This window comes from Protopterus annectens, chromosome 15.part0, assembly GCF_019279795.1.
Source record: "Protopterus annectens isolate FY-2018-M chromosome 15.part0, PAN1.0, whole genome shotgun sequence".
Classification (NCBI taxonomy): Eukaryota; Metazoa; Chordata; order Ceratodontiformes; family Protopteridae; genus Protopterus; species Protopterus annectens.
This window is the reverse complement of record NC_056749.1, coordinates 642,678,811-642,705,776: the sequence shown is the minus strand read 5'-3', so window position 1 is coordinate 642,705,776 and position 26,966 is coordinate 642,678,811. Positions and strand designations below refer to the sequence as shown.

The 26,966-nt window shown below is 40.3% G+C and overlaps 1 protein-coding gene across 8 annotated transcripts in view; it reads left to right on the top strand.

Annotated features, from left to right (window-relative positions):
- Positions 1-26,966, top strand: part of LOC122789971 (muscleblind-like protein 2) — a 938,268-nt gene that overhangs the window by 310,835 nt on the left and 600,467 nt on the right. For 7 of the 8 annotated variants that reach the window (XM_044057477.1, XM_044057472.1, XM_044057473.1 and 4 more), the window contains one exon: positions 24,580-25,453. In XM_044057477.1, the coding sequence (XP_043913412.1) occupies positions 25,280-25,453 (174 nt within the window). In that variant the 5' untranslated portion in view covers positions 24,580-25,279. Of the gene's footprint in view, positions 1-24,394; positions 24,451-24,579; positions 25,454-26,966 lie in introns of those variants that run through there. The other variant, XM_044057474.1, reaches the window with a different exon arrangement.

Sequence of the window (26,966 nt, the reverse complement as noted above, 5' to 3'; positions counted from 1 at the left end):
GCCCTGGATCAACTGGTCAACAACCCCACCAGAGGGAACAACATATTGGACCTGGTCATCACCAGCATGGGCGACCGGTGTTCCACATTGGAGGTCAACCCCTCGCTGGTTAGATCAGACCATAGACTAATCACTCTGGATATCCACATTCCGCCCCCACCCCCAATCAAAGAAACCACCATGAAAACCTTTTCAAAAGCAAACTTCACGTTACTTAAGACCGAGGTGGAAAGGTTCACAGCCCCCATGCTAAAGGACAATGCTGTCCAAGCTGCTCAAACTTTTACAAAGGCACTCTATGAGCATCTGCAGGAATGCATGGATCGTGCTATCCCAAGTAGAACTAAGACTCACTCCTCCAAGAAAAAGAAACCAGTCTGGTGGACCCCTGCCATAAACAAGCTATACAACAGAAGGAGGAAACTAGTACAGAAAAGAGTAAATTCCCAAGAAGGAAAGACATCCCTGATCAGTATCAGCAAGAAACTACGATCCCTCATTAAATCATCCAAGGCTAGTTTCGAAAGAAAAATTGCCAATGACTCCAAAGATAACCACAAAGCGTTCTTTAGCTATGTCAAGAACCTAAGTGGAAACTCTCAGATCTGCTCTGAGTTAGTGCAGAATGGCACAAAATACACTGAACTGACTGATATTGCAAACATTCTGGCAGACAGGTTTAGTGCAAACTTCACCCCCTCTCAACCCCTAAAGGGCCCATATGCATACCAGAAGAATGTAGGGCCCCATCAATCACCGATGCACAGGTTAAAACAGCCCTATCCAAAGCCAAAAACACAGCTTCAATGGGACCGGATGGGGTCCCAGGCTGTGTCTTACAAGAGCTCCAAAATGAACTAACCCCTCACCTAAACACACTGTTTAAACTCAGCTTCTCTACAGGCTATGTACCCATAGAGTGGCACACAGCAACAGTTATCCCACTCCACAAAGGTGGAGCCACAACAGACCCCGGGAACTGTCGCCCTGTAAGCCTGACTAGCCTGGTCTGCAAGGCTATGGAATGCATCATCATGGAACTCATTAACAGAGACATTGGTAACCTCCAAACCTTGGACCCTACCAGGTTTGGTTTTGTTAAGGGAAGATCATGCCTCCTAAACCTGGTGGACTTCTTTGAGACGGTTACCAAGGCATTAGATGAGGGAAAGGAGGTCCACACAGCCTACCTAGACCTTGCAAAGGCTTTTCAACACCATTCCCCATTCTAGTATTATAGACAAGCTCACCAGCTTGAACATAAACCCCTATGTCACGAGATGGGTTGCCAACTGGCTCATGGATAGAACCCACATGGTGAGAGTTGCAGGTTCTACGTCCGACTCTAAACCGGTTACAAGTGGCGTCCCCCAGGGCTCTGTCCTAGGATCTCTCCTGTTCGGTATATACTTCTCAGAGGTATAGGTCAGCATAGGAGGACTATGGCTGACCAAGTTTGCAAATGACTGCAAACTAGGGGCCATAATTGATTCTCCAGCTGATACAGACACCCTTTAGATGGGTCTCACTAAGACGGATACCTGGTGTCAAAATCATGGCCTCAAGCTAAATTCCAAAAAGTGCATAGTCATCTCCTTTGGAAAAAACAAAATACCCGCGAACTACCACATAGGTGGTAGTCCCCTAAATACAGAAAATGTAATAAGGGATCTGGGGACTCAAGCAGATAGTAATCTCTCCTTTGATAATCATATTGCCAAGGTGGTTAGAAAATCCTTCTATGTGGCCGACCTAATCACAAAAGGGTTCGCATCTAGAACAAAAGAGGTTCTTGTGCCTCTCTACTCATCACTCATTAGACCCATCATAGAATACAACGCCCCATTTGGGATGTACCTTACAAGACACCTGCCACAGCTGGAAAGGCCACAGAAGTACCTCACTAAGAGGATTACTGGCCTCAAACAGATGCCCTATGCAGCCCGACTCAAGAAACTTTAGCTGTACTCAGTTGTATACTGCTTACTCAGAGGTGATCTCTGCCTGATATACAAGGCTATGTCCAACCCAGAATTGATGGACATGCTCCACCTAAAAAAAAAAACAAATCCCAGAGAGCCACACGCTCTAGAGATATAAACCTCACCACAACGATAAATAGGACATGCTGGAGGGATAGATTCCTATCCCAGAGACTCCCCATGCTTTGGAATAGGATTCCAATATACATCAGGCAGAGCCCCTCACTAACACTCTTCAAGAGAAACCTTGACGAGTGGACAGGAAACAGAACATTCACCCCGGGGATCACTGCACTGGCTCTGCTGGACAGTGGCACAGGGAACTAATGGCTCTGCTGGACAGTGGTGCAGGGAAATGATGGCTCTGCTGGACAGAGGCACAGGGAACTAATCTAAGGGGGTGGCGAAAGCCAACACTTTCTGGCTAGGCTTATAAATGCCCTTGGGCAGATAGCCTAGGACTTACCTATGGAACCTATTTGTAAATATTAATGTAAACCACAGGCTTGTTGTCTTAAATGGTAAAAATAGCGTCATATGTGGAACTGCAAAAATGTAACAGCGCACTCTGCTGTAAGGAAGATAAGTCAAGCATTTTATGACTGTCTTTGATCTTTAAAGTTGGCTCCAGCCTGTCTAGATGAAGGCATTCTTGCTATTGTTTTAAGGCCAGAGTAATGGCCAGACTTTGCATGCATAAATGTCCTTAATGGCTTTGCTTCCTGACCTGGTGTGAACTTACTAAAGAATGTAGCCTGTTAGCCTGGGAATCCCAGGGAAGTGTGAATAATGATGTAATGAGAACCAGGAATGTGATTTTAAAAATGGAGAGAATCAGAGAGCATTAAGCATTTTTGTCTAGACCATCCAACTCAACACTGTCTTGCTCTATATGTACGTTTATCTTAGATTTGTGTTTTCTCTTAGAAATAGTTAGAAACTAGAAATATTAGACTAGATGTTTTTCTGTGATGTCAGAACTGTATTACTGAATTATTTTAAGTATTTCTCTGTGATCTCTGAACTCTTTACTAGCACTGTGTAGTAAAAAGTATTGTCTTGTGTTTTGACTATTTGTTATTAAATATTTTTAAACCCTTTCAGCTGTGGCTTTTTTTGTAGAGATAATTTAAGCTCTTTAGAGTACCTGCATGTCTTTGGTAAAATTGTACAAAGCCACTCCAATAGCTTTAGCCGTGGGCTGTACTGCTAATTGGATAATAATATTGCACAGTAATAATTGGACACCCTTTTAAGGGCCTTTGAGTAGCTGATAAATATTAGTGAGTGGTGGCAAGTGGTACTACCTCTTAGACTGGGCAGAAACAGGGCACAGCTGGAGAACCTGTGACAGCCTTCCCCATGTGTGTCTGTGTGGTTATATACACACTCTTCTCAAAGTGTGTGTGTGTGTGTGTGTGTGTGTGTGTGTGTGTGTGTGTGTGTGTGTGTGTGTGTGTGTGTGTGTGTGTGTGTGTGTCAGCTACTTGGGCATGGACATGAAGCACTGGTTGGACAGAGAGGGTGCTGGAGGTTTTAGCTTGCCCACTAGTCTGAGATCTGGATGTTATAGCTGTACCAGTGGGGAGTCTTATTGAGGACCTGGAGAGCAAGGGAGCAACCAGCCCTGGACTGACTGTGATCTCTGTGTGCTCTTAAGGGAAATTGCACTTTACTGTGTGTATTTGTTATCCTTTCCTCCTATATGAGACACCCCTCACTGGTGTTAGTGTTGAGGATTGAGGCTCCTTGATTGCTGGGCCAGGGCTCGGGCATCACAGAGAAGATTAACCACTTCAAGTATCAGTGGCTAAGGAGAAGGGACGTCTGAATGAGGAGGTCAGACTAGATTCAGAGAGGCTGGAGCCAACTGGTACAAAGTGTCATGGGTAGTTATATGGCTGAAGACTACCAAAGAAGCTGAAGATTCATGTGTGCAAAACAGTGGTGTGACCACTACTTGTGTATAGTACAGGAACCTGGGCAGTGAAGACAGAGTACCTGAAGAAGCATGAGGTAATGGCGATGGAGAGTAGGATGTGCATTGTTGGACATGACCACTACTTGTGTATAGTACAGGAACCTGGGCAGTGAAGACAGAGTACCTGAAGAAGCATGAGGTAATGGCGATGGAGAGCAGAATGTGCACTGTTAGACAGATTAACAAATAAGGATATCTGAGCAGAAGAAAGCAGCAATTTCAGAGAAGGTCAAAGAGAATGGGTTACTGTGGTTCAATCTCATATACAGGAAAGCAGCTTATGGTTTCATAAATCAGATTTGGCAGAGACAGGAAGAGGGCAGGAAGAGACAAGAATGTTTAGCAAAGTGATGGGTGGATTGTGTGAGAAAAGACCTGAGACAGTCATTCATAATTTTTGAAAAACATAGGGGTATAGCTGAGAACTGAGAGAGGTGTCAACAGTTGACATAACACCCCAGCCGCATGTATAAAGAGGGATGATAATGGTAATAAATTTTACCCAGAAGAATGTACGTTATCTTCTGTTGCGGAGGGTTGTGGTCCCTGTCCCTCATATTAATTACTAATTCATACCCTTGATATTGGCTTATCTAGGAGGAAAATCCCTTTTACAATAGTTTTTGGGCTCTACCCACAGGCCACCATTTTCTAGTTAGTAATGCTTTTGTTTTATAAGTCTGTATTTAAGCTGGTTTACTGAACTGTTGCTCTCAATCAGACCTTAATGGACAGTAAAAGCCTTGTTTATATCACCCAGAAATACTGAAAAAATTAACAATACTATACGTCTTACAGTGCATCAGTTGGGGTCTACTGCACTATAGTGTAATGCATTGAAAATACTGAATACAAAAATGTTGAAATCTCTGCAATATTAAACCATGTTAAATGCAGAGGGAACAAGCCCCCATGTACCACCCCCCCAGCATGTACTAACTCTGGGATTGCACAAAAGTGGAGAAAGGACGAAATCTGATTTTCAATATTGTGAGTGTCAACGTTTTTGTATTTACTATATTGAGTTATTCAGTTTGTTTATTTATTTATTTTATTAACATTTGTTTACCAGGATTGTCTGACTGGACACCAGGTGTCCTTTTTCAGTGGAGTCCTGGGGAGGAAAACTCCACAAGGTTACATAGTAATTTGGTGAAATTAGTTAGCAATGTTTAACCAAAGTTTAAAAAGTTTAAAATGTTACTTAGAAGAAAAAAATGGTTACAAGATATATAGGAGAGCCTAAGTGTACATTATATATAATCAACTTCATAGAAGAAAAAAGTATGATAGATATTTACATTGAGTTCAATCTGCAGGGTAGACTACAAAACCGTGGAAACGTTCTATAGGGGGTGGCTATGAATAATAGCATAGTAGAGGTGGGTTCAGGGAGGGTCATTGCAGTTACATAGTTGGTTTTCATGAAGTTGTGATTTAAGGAGTTTTTGAATGTGGTAGAGTGGTTTTGTAGCCTGAGTTGTGGGTGTAGTGTGTTCCACATTCTTGCAACTGAAGAGAGATTCCCCTGAGCTATTTTTACATGGAATGATTTCTACTAGGGCTTTGTTACTGGATCAAGGTTCCCTGTTGGTACTGTGGAAGTTTAGTAGGCCTGTTAGGGCAGGGGGTTTTGTCAGGATGGTACAGTAGTTGATGCATTAAATTAAGTTGATGGTATTGATGTAGTTTAGGGAATTTTAACCATGTAGTTTATGTAGGGATTGGCAGTGGTGAAAGTGTGATTTAGTTGCAAACCTAGCTATTTTGTTCTAACACGCTGAGAGTTTGTTAAGGTCGGTTTTATTTAGATTTATTAATACTGGGGATGCACAGAGTAGGGTTGATAGGAGATGAGTTCTGGCTAAGGCAATTCCGGAATCAGGGGTTAGGAATTTCTTGCTACAATAGAGGCAGCCTAGCTTTTTGTGGACTTTGGAGATGGTTAGGTATATGTGTTTATTGAATTTAAGTTGGTGGTCAATTGTAAGTCCTAGTAGTTTGGCCTCAGAAATAGGAGTTATGGGGGTCTTATTGTCTGAAAGAATGGAGACGGTGGGGTCAAAGGTCTTTGTTGGATTGAATAGCATTAGTTGTGGTTTTTTTTGGGTTCAGTATTATTTGTGAATTATTTAGCCAATTTTCTATTTCTGAGAAGGATTCTTGAGCTCGGGTTTGTAGCAGCTAGAAGTTGGGTGCAAAGCAGATCAGGGCACTGTCGTGTACATATTGGATAATGTCAGACTTTGTGGTTGCTAAGTGGAGTTGGTTTATAAAGACATTGAATAGAAGGGGACCAAGTATGGAACCTTGAGGTATGCCACATTTGACTGGGAGTGGGGAGGCTAGGGAGCTGTGCCTTTTGCCAGATTGAGAGCGGTTGCCTAGGTAGCTATGGAACCATTGTAATGTAGCATTATCAAGGTTAAGTCTGGAGAGGGAGGATGGTAGTTTATTGTGAAAAACTGTATCGAATGCTTTTGATAAATCTAGGAAGATGGCAGAGACAAAGTGCCCTTGGTTTCTGTATGGGTTTTTTAAATTACACCCTTTTTAGCAGGACAGCACAGTGCCATAATGGTTAGTGTTGCCTCCCCCCAGTCCATGGTCTTTCAGTTTGGTTCTCAGTTAAGGTACCTTCAATCTTGAGTCATCATCTTTATCTGTGTCTTTGTAAATCCTCATGAGGTTCTCTGGTTTCGTTACATATTCCAAAAACATGCAAGTGAATTGGAGATCCTATAAAACAACATCCCATGGTTGTATATGTGTATCTTGTGATATTTTGGTACCCTATTCAGGATTAAATTCTCAGCCTTGCATCCACTGAGTGCTGGGATAGGCTGTGGTTATCCTGCAATCTTCAACTTTGTCAGAGAATGAAAAAATGCTTCTACTTTAACACAAGCGTTCTTACAGTCTGACTTTCTTTGACTTTTCTTTTGTACCTGTAAATCTGGTTGATTAAAGTGGACAGTAATTAACATTTTGCACTGATTACTGTCAGTCAAAGAGGAAGGGCGGCCATGGTGGTGCAGCGGTTAGCGGTGCCGCCTCACAGCAAGAGGTTCTCTGGTTCAATTCTCGGCTGAGGTGCCTTCTGGGCGGAGTCTGCATGTCCTCCCTGTAGTCACGTGGGTTTTCTCCGGGTGCTCCGGTTTCCTCCCACATCCCAAAGACATGCAATAGGTGGATTGGACACTCTAAACTGGCCCTAGGTGTGTGTGTGCGCGAGTGTGCCTTCTGTGGAAGGTTGTGTGCCGGGTTGGCAACTCGACACTGTAAAACTCCACTGCCAGTCATGAGCAGACAGATGATCCGCTGAGGCGACCCCTAACCGGGAAAAGTCGAAAGAAGAAGAAGAATACTGTCAGTCAAAGAGGTGAAACCAGCTATATGAAAAACTTAAAACATATATCAGTTTTTTTCACTTGCGTATTCTTTTTAATAATAACCAATCGAGTGAAACATAGCATTGAATTTCTAAGGGGAATGTGTCAAGAAATATAGAATCAAACCAAAATATTGAAAATGCACAGAATACGAGCTTGTAACACGGAGCAAGTACAAAATCAGTGTTAAGGCACTGTTTTCCATAAATAAATTTGTACCTCTAATTATTTTTTGTACTGTTATCTCTAGTTAGTGTGCAGTTACAAGTAAAGCTCTCTGGGCATGTGTTTGTTGGCGCTCACTCAGAAGAAGAACATAATGGTCATAATCAGCACTGATGGTTTTGTGAACTTAATGACTTATGGATGGCCTATTGCTCTACATTGCACTAATTCTCTTTCTATATCTTCACAGACTGATGTTGTACCTGTAAATATAATACTAGTATGTACAGAGAGTGCTAGACTGGCAAGTTGTGAATTGAATCCACTAGGCAAAATATATTTTGTGAATGTTTATGTTAGACTGACATAATGCAGAAATAAACCTTGGAGTCAGGAATGACCTAATGTCCCACTCAGACTGATTTCCTATCTCCCTATATTTTTAATGAAGTTAATTCCAATACAATATAGAGACAGTTAATCACCTCTACCAGCCTAAGGTTTGGCAGTTTTATTAAAAACTGGAGTGGAGATATGTATGTACTCCTGATCGGTTTTCTGATTCTTTGTGACTTAATCAGGATTAAAAAAAACAGTGTGCTCTTGGTGAGAACTCATTTTCTCTTGGTAGCTAACCATTCTTTAAACAAGAAACAGCTTTACTGAATTATCACTTATGACCTAGGAAATCCTGCATTTATATAAATGCAAACAAACCATATGGACATATTTTCAATTGCAAACATTGTACGTCACATATAATCTTCTACACAGTCATTCACAGTCAGACATTATATAGCTCATTCAGTAAATACATTTTCATAAAAAAATCTCCTAATCTCTCAGTGAGTGATAACTGCTGTCCATGGGTTTCTCTTCCCTCTCTTGGTATCCTAGAATGCCAGAGGTCAGGAGAAAAGAACGGCCAAATAGAAGGTCACATGATGATCATGGGGACGAGGAAAGTACATAAATAAATAATAAATAAATAAATACATGAAGGCTGGAGTCATTTTTACAATTAGAGTCCAGTTTAGTGTGTAGATTTTCAACCTGCCTCTTACATGGGATGTAACCAAAACAGTACATTTTTTTAACAGAACCATTTACAATTTTATGATAGAGGAACCAAGGCCACTTGGAGTACATACTTTGTGCAACACTAAAAACTAATTACAGTTTTATTTGGACACTGTAAAAAGGGATCTGTGTCAATTCATCGAAAAACCACATTGACAAAACCCATATCGTCAAGACTTTATGATCAACAATGCAGCTAATTGAAAAACTGACACAACACCTGCCAACAGCACAAACAATGTTACACCCCCCATACCCCCTCCTAATTATTTATACCAATTCTGAGATTGCATTACAGTAGGGAAAAAGAGCAAATTCACCAATCCCCACTCTACCGCAATCTCACTCAGAATGGTTCGATGAACCAAATTGTTGACCATATAGCCTTTGACAGTTTGGTCATTCAGTAAACTGACATAGACCCACAAAAGGAGACCAATTACTTTTTCAAGTTTAATTTTGAAATTTAAGAGTTGGAATGTCTAAAGAAGTAGAGTGGGAAACTTGTACTGTCTTTAGTAAAACTGTTCGTCTTCATAACAGATAACTTTTGTTTGGAAGACTTAGTGTTTTCTGCTGGTTCAGCAGTTCAGAAATATGTTGTGAAATAAATACATAATTGTTTTCAGAATCTGGAGTCTTGGGGGTAGCGGCTGGCATTCAGAAAGAATCATACTGCAAGTGTAAATCTCTGTGTGCAAAAAGGGTCGATTTTTATGATCCAGAAAATCTGCGATATGGAAACAGATTAGTTGCAATGAAGAAAGACTTCTTATTAGCTAATTTCATGCCTCTGAATCACACCTCCACTGATAATATGCACTTTGCTGCGACAATCAAAGTAAATGTTTTTTTACCTCACAGTGCTTGTTTCTGTAATTTAATTCTTGTCTGGTTTGATTCTTGTATCCACTTGGTATTTGATGGGGCTCCATGATGAGATGAAAATCCTCTTAACTGCATGTAGGTATGTATGTCATGAGTGTGTGTGTGTGTGTGTGTGTGTGTGTGTGTGTGCTCGTGCGTGCGTGCCTTGCATTAGGCTGGCATCCTATCCATGTTCCCCTGTCTTATGCCTACTGACAGCTGGAATATGTTGCCAATCCTGTGGCACTGGACTGGTTTAAGGACATAATTTTAAAATTAATTAATGATTGTTAGAATAATCTTGTTGAAGATATTTTCGATAATAGACTTAGGAGAAGATGTTGTGATTCCTCTTGCTAAATAAAGTACAGTTGTGTAAGTAAACATACCATAATAGCAGATGTTCTTATAGCTGGCTGTTGCAGTAGCACCAAGCTGTATGGGAAGTATCTTGTCAAGGATATCAGAAGTATGGCTAACATACTAAACCATTTTAGTACCCTTCTCATGCACCTTACATCCGATTAAGCACAAGTTTGTACTGGAATATAAAACTCATACGGGTGCCAAAATTCAAAACTTTCTTGCCCTAAGGAGGGAGGCTGAAGCCTAAATGTCTAGAAAAAGAGATTAATGAGTCAAAAGTCATGTCCTGTCAGAAAAAGGAACAAAGAGGAGAGAGAGAAGAGTCAAAAAGGATGGAGAAGGGGTCAGTACCTCAACAGTCGTCTATTCAAATATTCACTCTTCTGGTAAGTTTGCTTACACAACTGTAATATTTTCATCATTCGATCAGTGTTGCAGTAGCAAAAGGTTATAGGGTAGAACTGGCAAAGCTTAGAAAGTAAGGAAGGAAGAAGCATGACCAGAGTCCAGAAAGCTCTGGAAAGTAGATCTGTTCTTGCTCTGGAAAAGAGAGAATTTAGTAGTGCTTAGTGAAAGCATGTGCAGATCACCAATTTGCTTGGGGAACTCCAAACCCATTAGGCCATAATATAATTTTCTGCTTCTGAAACTTCTTTTCTTTCACATTTGAAGGATTCATTCATTTTGCCAATAGTGTCATAAAAAGAATTTTCTTCATTTGGGGAATCCGAGGGACAAATTTTCCTGTGATTCTGGTTCAGACAGAATAAGGGAAATTAAGAAGTAATAGTCAAGGCTTTCCTCCTCAGAGTTAGATAGTATCTCCTCTTCAGAGTAAGATGGAGATCTCTTCTTAGCTTGGTAAGAAACTAGAGTGGAAGCCTGAAAATACTGAAAAGCCCTGATCAGACTAGGAACAAAGTTGCACTGGTTGTACTGGGAATAGGACCACTACAAACTGGAAGTATTTCAATGTGGAGACAAATATTTACACTTTTGGGTCTTTTTCTTTGTGATCGAATTGGCATAGTCTTGGAAGAATGAAATGTTGGCCTTCCTTCAGCAATCCATCCATTTCCTTTCTTAAAACGTCTGGATGTGCATCTCTCTCATCTTCTGTCAGAACAAAAGTGAGCTTGTCCTTCTCAGCCGCGGGTGCCTGAAGTCTGGTCTTATTGGACATGGAAGATTTCCTGGGCCTTAATGGCGTCTCATGGAGATTCAACTAGAGAACAGTAAATCAGATTATCTGAGGGGTCTGAAACTACTACAGTGGGTCAGCATAAAGAAGCTCAGGTAGATTTAATTTTTAGTACTTTTGGGTAGTATGCCTGCCCTGTTATGAATCATGCGATTCCTTCTAAATTGGCAAGACAGAAAATTCTCTTAAAAAGAGAATTATTAGCACATTTATGGTTTTATGAAAAAGGATGACAAAGTGTTTTGGCAGATATGTCCTAACTTCTGTTCCTTTTCATTCTTAATTTTAGAAAAAATAGACATTTTACTCACGCTGCAGACTGGAAACAAGTTTCTAGAGGGCAAGTGATTTTTTTTGGGCAATTACAAGCCAATTCCACTGTTCCATTAGGGTTAAAAAAAGTAATTTGACTTAATGGTTAAGGTCTTTCCCTCACATATACAACGTACCAGGTTTCATTCTGCTCTCTTGTATTGGGTAGGCTTGTAATGGTCTGTAGACTGATAGCCTAGTATTTGTCTATGAACCTAATGACAACGTGTCAGTAGGAAGTGTGTTAAAAGAAGGTTGATGAAACTATAACACCTTTTTTTCTTCTTTCATTTATTAGTTTTGCTATTTATTTGTTACAACTTTTGTACAATATTTTAATATTTATCATTTATGTATTTTTTTTAAAAATTACTTAACATTTATTGTGTTTGACTTATACAGGATCACTTTTTGTTTGAGTCACATGATTAGGGGCAACCGTTAAATAAAACTGTTTGATCAACTGGAAAATGGTTCTGATACAGTTTGTATCAAGTTCAAAAGTACCAGTTTTGTTTTTAAAATCATTAAATATTATCCTTGGTTTTCTGTGACTGTCCAGTTCCTTACCATCTAAACGTTGGCATTTTCTTTTTTGGTTAGTACTTTTTACACTCCTCCAGGTGGTTTTATTCATTTATTGGAGTAAGAAACTTAAATTATCTAATAGATCCAAAATCCCTCTTCTTAAGAAAAAATAACAAAAGTATTACAAAAAAAAAACCTGCAGAACACAGTCAGGACTCCTAAAGCATGAACTTAAGTTGGCCCCTGAATCCAAAGATAGTTATAAATCCTTCTTTAGTTTTGTTCAAAAACTAGAAAAAAACTACATTGTAATAACATATTCATAATGTCTCCTCCTATTCAAACCAAAAAGACATTGCCAATATCCTTGCAAACAAAGCAGACCCACTTTCACCTTTGAGACTTATCTTCTAAATCCCTAATTTCCCTAATTATCTCTAAAGATAATTTAATGAGCATACTAACCAAAACCAAAAATACTTGTTAAACTGTTTTAGCTACTGGATTGGCTCCCGATGAGTGAGGCACATTAGTGGTGATGTCCCTTCTTAACTGTGGCCTTACAACCGACCTGGGAAATTACAGACCTGTCAGCCTTACAAGCCTCATTTACAAAGCAACTCAACATTTTATAACTCGTGCCATAAACTTCATTATCAAGAATCTTATTAGATTTGACCACCCATATGGAGTTTACCATTGTAAAGGGTAGATCCTACCAATTTAATTTAGTAAATGTCTTTGAAACAGTTATAGAGAGTAGCCTTATAGTGCATGCGGTGTGTATGGGCTAGGCCTTTGGCACCATTCCCCAAGTTAGCATTATGCAAAATCTAAATACTTTAAAAATGTACCCATATGTGGTAAAATGGATTGCAACTTGGCTGAAAGACAGAACCCACACAGTGCGACTTGCAAGTATCCAGCAATGTCCTTTAGGGCTTGGTGCTGGGACCACTCCTTTTGGTATTTAATTCTCATATCTAGTAAAGGGGGCTAGTGTGGAAGCCAGAGTCAGATGACCAGATGTATGTGATGTCATTCTGTAATCCAGCACTGAAATGATGATGTTCATCGTGTTACCCTGCTGCAGTCATCACACTTGGGTTATCCTGTCATCAGGCGATCCCGCAGTCGGCCGGAATTCCAAAGTCTTGGTCTGGTGTCGGTTGCTGTCGCTTCTTCCCTGACGTCAGTGCGACAGGGGTATATATAATGCATCAGACGCCATTTTCTTCAGTCTTTCTTGCAGCGCGGTGCCCGAAGCAGAAGCAGTTCGCAAGTGCCAGTCGGCCGACTCCTGAGATTTTCGAAGTCTAATTTCAGATCCGAAGTCTTCAATAAAGCTAAGTACCCCGTTGGGGAAACTTTTCTTGCCTCAGACCGATGTCAGAAAAAGTTAACAATTGTATTTCTTGTGGGAAGCAAATACCTCATAAGGATTTTCATTCTTACTGCATACCTTGCCTAGGCCCAGACCACAACGTCACTGGTTGTCATTTTTGTGCTAGGTTTAATAAGCGTACTAGAAAAAGACGCTTTGATTTTGCACAACACTACTTCGGTAGAAATTTTAATTACACTATGCCGAAGGAGCAACCAACTACCGGCGTGCACATAAAATGCAAGGATAAGGACAGGCAGCCTAGACCCAAGCCAGACTCCGAGGCCTCGGCTGGTCCGGTCTCCGGTTCACCGGTCTTTAGTGAGGCTCCGACGCAGCCCCTGACTACCGCAGATCTGGAACCCAAGACCGCTTCGTAACTTATGGCGGAAAGTACTAGGCCGACGCAGCCATTTTGTTTAGCCCCTACCGACGACACTGCTGAAAAAGATGGTGCTGCAGAAACACCTTCGGTTTCTGAAGGTGTCTTCAGACCGACGACGCTCACTATAAAAATGTATCCTAACACTAAGACTCCTATTAAACCTAAAAAGACTGCACTTCAGTCTCCAGTTCAAGTCCCCATGCCTAAGAAACAGATGCTCAAAATGGCTGAAGATTTGATCTCTTTAATCAGGGGTTCCCAACCCCCACCCGACAAAAGGCCTAGACAAGAGGAAGATTATGCTCCTCTGAACAAGTGTCTATTTCCTCAGGCTCCTCTGAGGACCAGGATTACTCCTTTCTCCATTATGAAGATTCTGATGCTGAGGATTCCATTCCCTCAGCTTCTCCTCCTGAAGACTACTCCTTTGGGGAACCTTTACACACTATGAGGGGAACATTTTCACTGGGAAGGTCAGGACTACTCTGACTCAAAGAAAAGGCTCAGAGAGTTTCTTTTACTCCCCCAGCACAGACCACTTGCCATCCCCCCAGTTTTAGACATTGTGGATGATGTTTACTTAGAATCCAGTTTGAACCCAGATTCTCTGCCTCCTGCTCCGGCCAAACCTGACAGATACTATAGAGTGCCTGATTCCCACAAATTTCTTTATAAAAGCCCTGTTGCTGATCCAGAGGCTATCTCCCAGGGTCCCAAAGGGGCTAAGGCTTCTATAGCAAAATATCCTGTACCCTCTGAAAGGGACTCCAGAGCACTAGACAGGTGGGGGGAAAAAGGTTTACACCTCAGCCACTCTAGCTATGAGGGCACTAAATTGCCAATTTCACATGCTAAAATATCAGCAATTTCTAATGTCTCAGTTAAAACAAAAATGACCACACTCCCTCAACAGTCTGAATTGAAAGAAATGCAGGATCTGTTGCATGCAACTGAACAGGTGGGCAAACATACTTTACAATGTGGGTTTGATTCTTTGGAGGCTTCCTGCAGAGCAGCTGTCACTGGGTCTGTTATATGTAGGTATGCTTGGTTAAAGGAACAAACTCTGCCTGATCATGTTAAAGCAAAGCTTCTAGATGCTCCCTTACAGCAGGATGTTCTTTTTGCAGTTAAAGCAGAAGAAGTCTTAAAGAAAATGGAGTATAAGGCAAAATCTATGCAGACAGTCGAAGATTTCCTACAGGTACAGCCCCCTTGCTTCAGCAGAAATTGGCCAACAAAAAATTGGTCCTTTCCAGCTACTGACAGACCACAGAGGGGTAAATACAGATGTCCAAGAGGCAGAGGACAACCACAAGCCCAGTACAAACCTCAACAATGGGGCACTGCAACACAGAAGGGAGGAGAAGACAGGTTGCAAACTACCAGAAGGCAAACTCAATGACTTGCACCTCATCTGGCCAAGCAACACTCTCTTGGCAGCCCCCTTGGGAGGAAAACTCGCACTTTTTTCAGACAACTGGCACATTGTCACAAAGGACAAAATGGGTCCTAGACATAATTTCACGAGGATACAGATTCCATTTTCACACCTTGCCAATGAAAAGAGGAATGCCACACCTGCCACAAAATCAATGGGCAGAGGCACAAAAACAAATTACAGCTCTCATGGACATGAGAGCCATTCAACTGGCACCTACTCGAGAGCAAGGCCAAGGATTTTACTCAAGACTCTTTCTAGTTCCCAGAAAGGACAATGCCTGGAGACCAATTCTGGACCTTTCAATTCTAAGCACCTTCTTACAAGTACCCAAATTCAAGATGCTAATACTACATCAGCTTCTTCCCATGTTGGGCAAGAAAGCATGGCTAGTAACGTTGGACCTCAAGGAGGCATACCTGCATGTCCCTATCAGACAAAGTTGCAGAAGATACCTCCGTTTCATTGCAGGTTCAACCCATTACCAATTTTCTGCACTGCCCTTTGGCTTATCTACTTCACCCAGGGTCTTCACAAAATGCCTGGCACCAGTAATTGCATACTGCAGACAAAGAGGAATTCAAATATACCCATACCTGGACGACTGCCTCATCCAAGCAGAAAGCAAGGACATCCTCTTACAACATCTGGCTTTTGTAAAACATCTTCTAAGTTGCCTGGGGTACACAGTAAATTAAAAGAAATCAAAACTAGTACCCTCACAAAATATGACATTCCTGGGTGCCAGCTTGAATACAACAGCCCAGAAGGCTTATCTGACGCCAAACAAACAACTACAACTGACTCTATATTTCAAAACAATGGCAACAAAGACCCAACTACTTGCAAGAAAAATTCTGCAGGCCTTGGGCTTCATGGCATCTTGCATACTACTAATACCATTTGCAAAGCTGCATATGAGGAAATTACAGTGATACCTAAAAAGCATATGGTCTCAACACAGACACAGCTTGGACACAATGATATCTCTCATTCCCTGCCTACAACAGGAGTTTCTATGGTGGTCACAGGCATGTCACCTCAACAAGGGTCAGCCTTTCACCTTGCCCCCAGCCAGGCAAACTATGACAACAGATGCATCGGACTATGCCTGGGAGGCACACATGGCAGGACAGTGCATTCAAGGCGTATGGACTGCAGATCAAAGGAATCTGCACATCAATCAAAAAGAGATGCTAGCTGTACAGAATGCTCTGACAGCCTTCAAGAATCTATTACATCCAGGACAACTAGCAATAAGGACGGACAACACCACAGTAATGTGGTACATAAACAAACAAGGGGGTACACACTCCTACCCTCTATGCAGACAAGCAATGACCTTGTGGAACACAGCTCTGGCTTACCAAGTTCAGTTACAAGCTCGATTCCTGCCAGGAAACAAGAACACATTGGCAGACAACCTCAGCAGAAACATCATGGATCCCCACGAGTGGAAACTGGATCCACAAGTATTTGCAATGATAACTCAAAAATGGGGCCTTCCAGACATAGACCTGTTTGCCAGTCTTCAAAACTATCAACTAACAACATTTTGTACAAGGACACTTCACCATCAAGCTTGGAAAGTGGACGCACTCTCATTCCATTGGAAAAACCTGACAGTATATGCCTTCCTTCCATTGCCTCTCCTCACAAAGGTGCTTCTGAAAGTCAGAAAGGAGAGACCATGACTGATACTCATAGCCCCAGACTGGCCACGCCAGCACTGGTACCCACTACTGAGGAATATGGCCCAGGGCCCACCTTGGATTTTACCACAAATTGCCCATTTGCTCACACAGCAAAACAATCAGATTCTTTACAGCCAGCTCAAAACCGTAAATCTGGCTGCATGGCAAATCACCTAAGCATCCAGCCAGCTCCTCTTTCCCAAGCAGTTATGGATGTTATTCTGGAAGCTAGGAGGCCCAGCACCAGGAAGGCCTATTCGGAAAAATGGAAAAGGTTTTGTGCCTGGAACCAAGCTAAAGGCCAAAACACACTTCAGCCTCACATGCCTCAGATTCTACAGTATTTAACTGAGATGTTGCACAAAGGACTTTCTTTTTCTTCCATTAAAATCCATGCATCAGCTATTTCAGCCCACTACAACACGGAACCACCTTTATTTTCACATCCAATTCTAAGGCAGTTCCTCAGAGGGGCAAAAAACATTAGGCCCCCCAGGAGAGCACCTACACCAACATGGGACCTCAGTTTTGTTCTGGAAAAACAGACCTCCCTTTGAACCAGCTTTCTCTGCAGATCTACAGTTCCTATCGTGGAAGATTGCCCTGCTGCTAGCAATAACTTCAGCTAGAAGAGTCTCAGAGCTGCAGGCACTAATGGCAGTGGAACCTTTCCTCATTTTCCATCAAGACAGAGTTTCTCTATGGACTAATCCTTCCTTCATGCCTAAGGTGGTTTCCAGTGTGGCTTTAAATCAAACCATTCACTTACCCACCTTCTTCCGAAATCCGCAACACAAAGGAGAAAGACTCCTGCATTCCTTGGACATTCACAGGCAACTTCGTTACTACTTGGATAAAACTAAGGCTTTCAGAAATTCTGACCAGCTCTTTGTATCATATGCTACAGCTTCACAAGGGAAGGCTATATCAAAACAAACCATTTCCAAATGGATAGGACATTGCATTCATTTTTGCTATACCCATCATGGTAAACCAGTTCCTGCTACCATTAGGCCCCACTCTAACAGGGCAGCAGCTACATCTGCAGCCTTCCTCAGGGGGTTCCAACCAAGGAGATTTTGGAAGCTGCAACTTGGAGTTCAGTACACACCTTTACCAAACACTATCACTTACCACTTTACTCTAAGACTAGGGCTGGCTTCGCCACTGCAGTTCTGCAGGGCCTTCTAGCCTCCTCTAACCCTCTATAACTCCTCCACCCACCCTTAGCTTTGGGATTCTACCCAAGTGTGATGGCTGCAGCAGGGTAACACGATGAACATAGTACAGTTTTGTACCTACCATAAATGTAGATGTTTGAGTGTACACCCTGCTGCAGTCCAGGTTACCCTCCCTCCATCCCCTCTGATCTAACTGGCTAAATCTGTACAATACCTTCCTGATGTATTTGCTTATAGCTGGAGGGATTTTGTGTTTGTGCAAAAGTTACTTAATTTGGTACTAATTACTGACCACCTTTTTGGGGGCACCTGACATCTGGGGCAAGAAAAACTGAAGAAAATGGCGTTGGATGCATTATATATACCCCTGATGCACTGACGTCAGGGAAAAAGCAACAGCAACCAACGCCGGACCAAGACTTTGGAATTCCGGCCAACTGCGGGACCGCCTGACGACAGGATAACCCAAGTGTGATGACTGCAGCAGGGTGTACACTCAAGCATCTACATTTATGGTAGGTACAAAACTGTACTTTTTGATACTAGATGAGACAGAAGTCTTAGAGAAGTCTGTTTTTGAAACCTGACAAAGAAGGAAGACCACTCACCCACTTCATCTGACCTTGATTTATTAAGTAAGTAGGAAACAGCAATTCTTTAGATCAGTCAGGAAAATATAGTGAGATTAGATAACTATTAGTTTTCTATATCTGTGTGAATCTTTCCATCTGTGTTATTTTTAATATTTCCTGTGGCTGAAACTCTGTTTTTATTGTAAATAGATATGTAGTATTTTCACGTTTTCATTATTCATTATTTGTTAAATGTATTTAAAGCTTTCATTGTAGCTGGTCCTTTAGAGAATAAGTACTTTAATTTATTTGGTGACACTGTGGCTGCTCCTAAAAGTCTTGTTGCATTGGTAAAACACTACCATTTTTTATTATTATTAATTTTACTCAGTATAATTGGGTATCCTTGTAAGAGCTTTGGAGTGTTCTGGTGGCAGTATCTACCTTATAGTTTGGGCAGAGGGGGGCATAGTTGTTAAAATCTGTGTCAGACTTTCCCAGGTGTGTGTGTGTGTGTGTGTGTGTGTGTGTGTGTGTGTGTGTGTGTGTGTGTGTGTGTGTGTATGTGTATCTGTGAAAATCAAATCTCAGAGTGTGTATGTCAGTTACTTGGAACAGGGACACAGAGGACTGGTTTCACAGAGTGGGTGGTGGAGGACTTGGCTTGGAACACTGGGCTGAGGACTCAACCCTACAGCTGTGTCAGTGGGGAGTCTTATTTTAGGGCCTTGAGAGAGAGAGAGAGAGAGAAATTGTGAAACCCAGCCCTAGGATGGGAGTGTGGTCCCTGTGTGCTCTTAAGAGAAATTTTGCTTGGTTGTTGCATCTGAAAATACTGTGTATATCCATTTTTCTTCTAAGTGAACATCCCTTACTGGTGTCCATAGTGAGTACTGAGACTCCTTGATCACTGTCCTAAAGGAGGGATGTCACAATGAAGAGCAAAATTAATTTGTTGCAGTAAGTTGTAGTAAGTGTAAGTATTCTGCCTGGCTATACTCTTCATTGTATTCATGTAGCCATTCACCACCTTTTGCAAAACTGTGACCCATACGGGAATGCTTTTCTGTAGTGAAAGGATGATAGTGACAGATGATAACGGAGTCCTTAAATTTAAAATTACCTAACCATTCTGCCCTTGTTTCTACGTGCATAAATAAAAAACTTTTAGACTGTACAGAGAGTGCATCCTTCCCACCCCTGCAAAAAAAAGACTGTGATTTGTACATTCTGTGATACACCTTGAGCCTCCTTTACTTCATCATAATTCAGATCCACTGCTCAAGAAGTCTGTCATCTTCTCTTGCCTACCTGATCAACACTTTAGTCTGTCAGAAACAGTGAGCTGGTAAAGTACTGGGAATGCAAGTTCTAGAGGAACAGTGGCTGCAAGGCAAGCATCAGTGTCACTACAATGTGGTGACTACAGTTTCTTGACATTAACAAATGTAATAGTAATAGGAATAGTAAAAGACAGCTGAGTGTCATCTTAGGATGGTTTCTGTTAGGAAGGGATGTGAATCTTCACTATCGTAACAACTTTAGACAATAACAAGAATGGTGTAGAAGAGAAGATCTTCTGTTGCATATTGTTAATGAGTTGGGAGCTATGAAGAAGAAAGGGAGGATTAATGACTAGCAGCATCATTTGACAAAAAAGGGTTGGTAGAGCTGGTTGTGTGGCTCTCAGAAAACATGTAAAGGTTATGTGCGAGAGAGATAGTGAGAAAAGAGGATTGTACAGCTGTATAAGTAAACTTACTATAACAATGTTCAAATTATTACTGCTGCTATAGCCTTAGCTATATGGATTTTTGTGTGCATAAGATATAACAGCCAGCCAACTTCTAGAGCTTAAGGGCATCTTCCATGTGCCCAAACTGTTTTCAGCTCGAGCAGAGATAATGTGGGTGCCAAGCCCCTCATAGCTCTCATAAAAACTGAAAAGATAGAGACAAGAGCCCTGAAATAACTCACTGCTGGGAAAATATAAAAGTCCTCAGCCTGGCAACAAAAAATATAAAAATAAGAGGAATGGTTGGAGGGAAGGAGAGATCAGCTACTGCAGCAGTGATCGTTCATTTGACTACTATTATGGTACATTTACTTAAATAGTTGAACTTTGTTCATCATTTGATCACTACTACAGAAGCCTTAGCTGTATGGGTACATTTCCCTATTTTATACTGACCAAGAGTATGAAGGATAAAGTCCAGGAAGACCTGAAGAATGGTCATAGCAAATCCTGAAACTGACCTGCAGAAGAAATCTAGTTTGTAGTGGTTTATAAAGGTAAGTACAGATAACCAAGTTGCTGCTTCCACAATACTTCCAGAATTAACTCATTTCCAAATAGCCACAACTGAAGCCAGATGTCTGGTAGAATAAGCTGTGACCCTGCCTAAAACTGCCTTACAGTGGTGGGTATAACAAACGGTAATAGCATGAGACTACTAGCTGGAAACAATCTGCTTTTACACAGGTTGTCCTTTTTTCTTACCTTTACAAGAAATTAATAATTAGTCATGGTTTCTGAAAGTTTTATTTCTGTCAGTAAAATGTCTGAGTTGTCTGTAGACATCAAGCGTGAAAAGTCCTTTATCCCATAAAGTTCTGGAAAGAAGCTGGGGAGATGGATGTATTGGCTCAAAGAAACTTGGATACCACTTTAGGTATAAATGAAGGATTAGTTCTCAAGGAGACCCTATGTTTGTGGAAAATGAGATGAGGCTGACACTGCCATAAGAGCTTGCAATTTAGAAGTCAGAGCAATCACCAAAACTGTTTTCCATGTTTAGAACCTCAAATCAGCCTGTTGAGCTGGTTTAAATAGAGCAAGAGTTAATTTTTCCAAAACAAAGTTAAGATTAATATAGCAAGGTCTATAGGCAGTCAATAAAAAATACCTTTTCCTAGGTTAAAATAAGTAATGTTTTGTAACAAAAATAAAATGTTGAAGTTTTTTTCCCAAAGGGTATTTATCTGCCCAGCAATGGAAACCCATTAGCCAACCATCAATCCTTGAAAGTCTGCAAGAGAACTCTCTGGCTGAAGATAATCTCTTAAGGCTTTGTGCCCAAATTGTTTCCTTCACTTGTGCTCAAGATGATAACAGTTTGGGCACTTGGAAGGCCCACTTGAGCTTTGGAAGCTGGCCAGCTGTTGTATCCATTGCAGGATGTAACTCTTATAGCTAAGAATACTGCATTAGATGATGAACACTGGGATGTACGCTTGACTAGTAAGGCAAGCATAATAAAAGAGGCTTGCTTACATTGGGATGTAGGGGCTTTCTAGTGTTAATGTACCTGCGTTATACATGCAGGGCACATGAGTTAAATTGCTACTTCACAGGTATTTGACAGCCATATTCTTGAATGTAGTCATATGTTTTGTTGCATTCTGGTCACGTGTAAAACTGTAAGTGACTAGTTACAGCATAAATTTATGCTGATGCACCCCAGTAGGCAAGTGCATGTATGTTTTTGTACTGTTGTAATTTAAAACAACAAAATGTATTAAGTAAAAGGAAATGTACACATATCTCCAAATATTGCTCCTATACACTTAAACTTATCCACCATTTTCAGATATGGCCTAAGCAGTATTCCAGTCAGTAAGTATACATGTACATATATTTGTTACAGGCATTATTTTTGACAGTTTCAGGTGCTCATGTTCTATGAGCTGTGGGTGGTCACAGTGGTGCAGCGGTTAGCGGTGTGGCCTCACAGCAAGAGGTTCTCTGGTTCAATTCTTGGCTGGGGTGCCTTCTCTGCAGAGTCTGCATGTCCTCCCTGCAGTCACGTGGGTTTACTCTGGGTGGTCCAGTTTCCTCCCACATTCCAAAGACATGCAGTAGGTCGATTGGATACACTAAATTGGCCATAGGTGCGAGTGTGTGTGCGAGTGAGTGGTTCGGCTGAACTACTGTAGCAAGGTGTAAACCTTGGCTCAAGATGATTGTCACTGCTGAAGTGACACCCTGACCCCATGTGTAGAATGGGAAAAAGGGTTGAGGATGGATGGATGGATGCTTTATGAGCTGCAACATTTCTAAAACAGAGAAATTGCTACTTAGCTGTATACATGGAAGTATGCCTATTTACACCCTTACCAGCTGCTTCTGGAACACAGAACTGTTTTCAAAAGCAACTGCTCAATTGTCTCAGTTTTCTTTTTGCCCGTTTAATTTAAACTGCACAAATGCACTGTTAGTTTTCCTGTATGGCATTAAAATGATGTAAGGATGATGTAAAAGTCCATCAAATAACCTGTAATTAGTGAATATCTATACGTGGAGAGGGAGAGAAAGAATTAGGGTATATAAACTTAATTGTGAAGCAACATGGATAAAACCTGTAGCACTGCTTAGGTATAAACACTCGAGCATGAGTCATTTTAAATCCTTTGCAATGCTGTATGCAGTCTTTAAGCATTTCATTGTAAAAGATAACGTGATTGCAAAAGAATCTGGCTGTATATTTACATGTGCATCATAATTATCAGTGAAAATAAGCCAGTGTATATTTCCAAATGCAGTAAGGAAGTAAACCTGCAAGAAAAACTAAACATTATAAATATGCAGATATACGTAACCAACACACAGATAAATTAGACCAAAAAATAAAGTGGTATGTATTTTGCCAAAGTGTACTTATATGAAATATAAAGAAAACACTGACATTAATTGATAGCAACCAGTTAATCTGTTATTATGGAGCTTTGTAATAGCTGGGTAACTGGTTGTTATCAATTAAAGTAGTTATTATGGCATCTGATAGAAACAGCTGGTTGATAAACACTGACAGTATTAATTATACAGGAATTACCATGAGGGAGTTATTGCTTTGCATATGTTAAATGAGAACCACATTTATCCTGTCAGCCTATGTTTTCTTTAGAAGCAGATATTCAAATATTAGTTCCAGGTTTGTTGCTCTCCCATCCTTAGTGGCATTTGAGCAAACAATGTGGGTGTTTCTTACACAGAATGTACTGGTAGATTCTGGAATTTAAATGCTTTATCTCTTTTAACATGTTCTCACTCTGCATTTGTGGGTATGCTGAAATAAGGGCACTTCTTTTCAGTTAGTGATATGAGAAACCAAGAACTGTAAAATGGATGCTTGTATTATTTCGAACTGAGTATTAGTGACTTACATCATTTATCATCAATGAACTGGCAAGGTAATGCTACAAAAATATTAAATATAGTGAGTAGTTCCATTTAGTTTAAAAACAAATTATTTAGGAAAACTTCATTATGGTATGTTGTGACAACAAAGCAAACTGGAGCCAGGTCTATGATTTATCTCTTAAACCTGCTATGTTAGTAAACTGAGAAATGATACAGCTCTTGGCTCTAATGCAGTGATGGATAGTTGTACATTTCACACTGTATTACTGTTAGCAAAATATAAAGTGCAATATCTGTTCTTATTTTCTGTTATAAACAAATATGCATATTTGTCCTGAGTTTTATTTCCGGCTGCTTTAGCCAGTTGCTTAACTGCACAAAGAGGAAGTCATGCAACCAGTAACTGTTCAAATGTGTACAACTTGTCTTCAGACCTGCATGTTTCTTTTAAACTTTAAACATAATTTACTGATTTGCAAATGCAAGTCTGCGATAAGCACTAAAATCATAGAAAAATATGATTAAATGAAGTCTGCATTTCCTTATTACTCTCCAAACTTAATTGCTTCATATTCTCCAGAAACTGTCTCATCACACTAGCAAGCACAGAGATAAATGCTTGCTGAAAGAGCTCAGTATGAGAGTGTCTATTTTACTGGATATCTGCCCAGCCTCCGACTGCAACAGTAAAGCTTATTGGCTGCTTCCTCTTCCTATGCACAGCTTCATGTGGGAAATGCCCTTTTTATCTACAATGGCTGACTGCACCATGCCGCACTGTCAGTATATGCAGTTTGTAATTCAAAATGTGTATACTTACTTGTTAAAGCTTTATTGTATTAAGAATATTGTGTTATTTAATTTAGCTGCTTTTCTGATTCTGTTTCTGTTTTTTTTTTTTTCTGCAGGTTGCTGAAAAGTGCCTTTCCTGAATCAGCCGCTGCTTGGATTTCTGCCTAGGGTTGTCTCTGCTACTTTTTTGTTTGGCATTGCTTGCAGTTCACACCCCAAAAGCAACTCATTCTTACATTTGCTTTTATTTTCACTTTGCCTTTCTATTCTCACAGAATAAAGATTACTTTCTGATTCACATCCTTTGCCTAATTTTATAGTTCTTTCAAAGCTTAACTTTCTAAGTCAAGAAATTAAGGAAAAGTTTTCCCTCCAACTGAGCTCAGTAATCTTCTAAAACTAAATAGCTGCCATTGGCATGTACTTTCTTTGCTGGTAATATTAAAGTCTTGATTACAGGAGCACATAGTTATTTGGAGGAACTGCCACTAATTCTTAAGCAACTTCAGTAGTGGGCACAAAATCTAAAACTTACTTTATCTTTTTGTTGCACTTTCAGGAGCTGGCCTCTGAATTGATTCTCAGTCATTATAATGTGACTTATATATGGCTTTACACTGAAGTCTTGCTTAATTAAGCAAAGAACTCTGGTTTAAATGAAAACCTAAGTGCTGTCACACATTTTACCAAAGCAACACATTTGTTGTTCTACAATATTTAACTTGAACTCACTTTTTTACCCGTTTTTATAAATAATACATTTTTTTGCAAAAGGGAAGGTGAAGAATCACCCGCTTTTTAATATAATTTCTTAATATGGCTGTCAACATTTCCCTAGTCCGTGACACAAAATGGCTGACTTTGGAAGTTTGTCGAGAATATCAGAGAGGAACTTGTTCACGATCGGATGCTGAATGCAAGTTTGCGCATCCATCCCGAAGCTGCCATGTGGAAAATGGACGAGTAATTGCATGCTTTGATTCCTTGAAGGTAAGAAAGTGCTCCTTTGTAAATATTATGTCTAATTTATCACTGTACATATTGAGTTGTACTGCTTACTAAAATATGCATTACAAGTATGCCAGCATCCTATGGTACACAGAATTATTGTTTTTCTAGATTATACTGAAGTCCCCAATTCATTCATATCTGTTTACTGAGAACAGAAAAATAACTTCCAGTGCAGCTTTCATTTGAGTGAATAACTAAGTCACAAATATAACTTAACTTAGTAAAGAAAGAATAAAAGGGTAATAATACAGATGTGTCTTGATACATAAGCAAAGACAGCGAGGGGATAGGTACAAGTAAACTTCCGTCTTAGAAAGCAAGGCATATAAAAGATGTTAGACATTCTCTGTAATCCTTGGAATGCATAGCTGAAGATGATTGTAGAAGCAAAGTTTTAGGAAATGCAACCGGATTATACATGGTAATGGAAATGAACTAAAACAAAAAACAGGGTAAGTCACTTGACAAAATATAGACAAAATCATGATAAGTAATAAAATAACATTTCTGGCAGCCAGTGTAATTGGGAGGGGAGTACCTACATTGAATTGCATATATAGTAACAGTGATAAAGAAATTGTGAGTCCTGATCAACTTAGCTTTAAGATTTCTCTTTGTTATGATATGTTAGATATGTTACATTTAAATATTAACATGAGCGTCTGTAGAGACGGTTAGTGTTAATGTTGCTTGTGTTTATTTCTTTTGCAAACACAGCAGACCTGATTAGAGCCTTTTCTACCCTTCTTATCTATCTGTATGCCCTATCTGTTCATATCCAGTTATCTGACATGCAGTTCATCCATTTTGCATAAATATTTTTTTTTCTGGAAGAAAATGCTTCTAGCACTCTGATGAAACAAGCAGGCAATTAAGAGTAAGTAAATACATATATGGAGTGTTAGTGTGGAGAGATGAAAGAAAACTGGGAAATTATAAACAGATAATGGATAATTCATGTTTGTGTACAAGAATGAATGATGACAGGCCAAAGGTTAACATCATAAACAGACTTCTGAGAAATGGTGCTCCTTCCATGTGTAGCTATAAGAATTGTGAGTGGATTCACAAGACTGAAGGTGAACATGTTGACTTTCTTCGACAGCACAGAAGATAGCAAAAGTACTGTCAGCAACATTTGCTGCTATTTGTGGCATGGTCTGATTCTACATATCTGCAGAAGGGTAAAATGTAGTCCTGCCCTAAGAAAAAAGATGACAGTTACAGACCAGTTCATTATGTGGTGGTGAAAATAACAGAATCATGTCATAGTAAAAAGCACTTAGGTAGTTGCCTGGATTCTTCTGTAATGCAGATTTAAAAATAACCCAGTATGACAATATAAGATGCGTCTTAAAGAAGCACATTTCATTTTTTTATTTTTTACTTGCCTGTTTGATATAATTGCATTGCATTTGGAACATCAAATGTGGCATACAAGCCTATATGGATTTCAGTACATAGTACACAGTTCTATCTCACAGCAAAAACT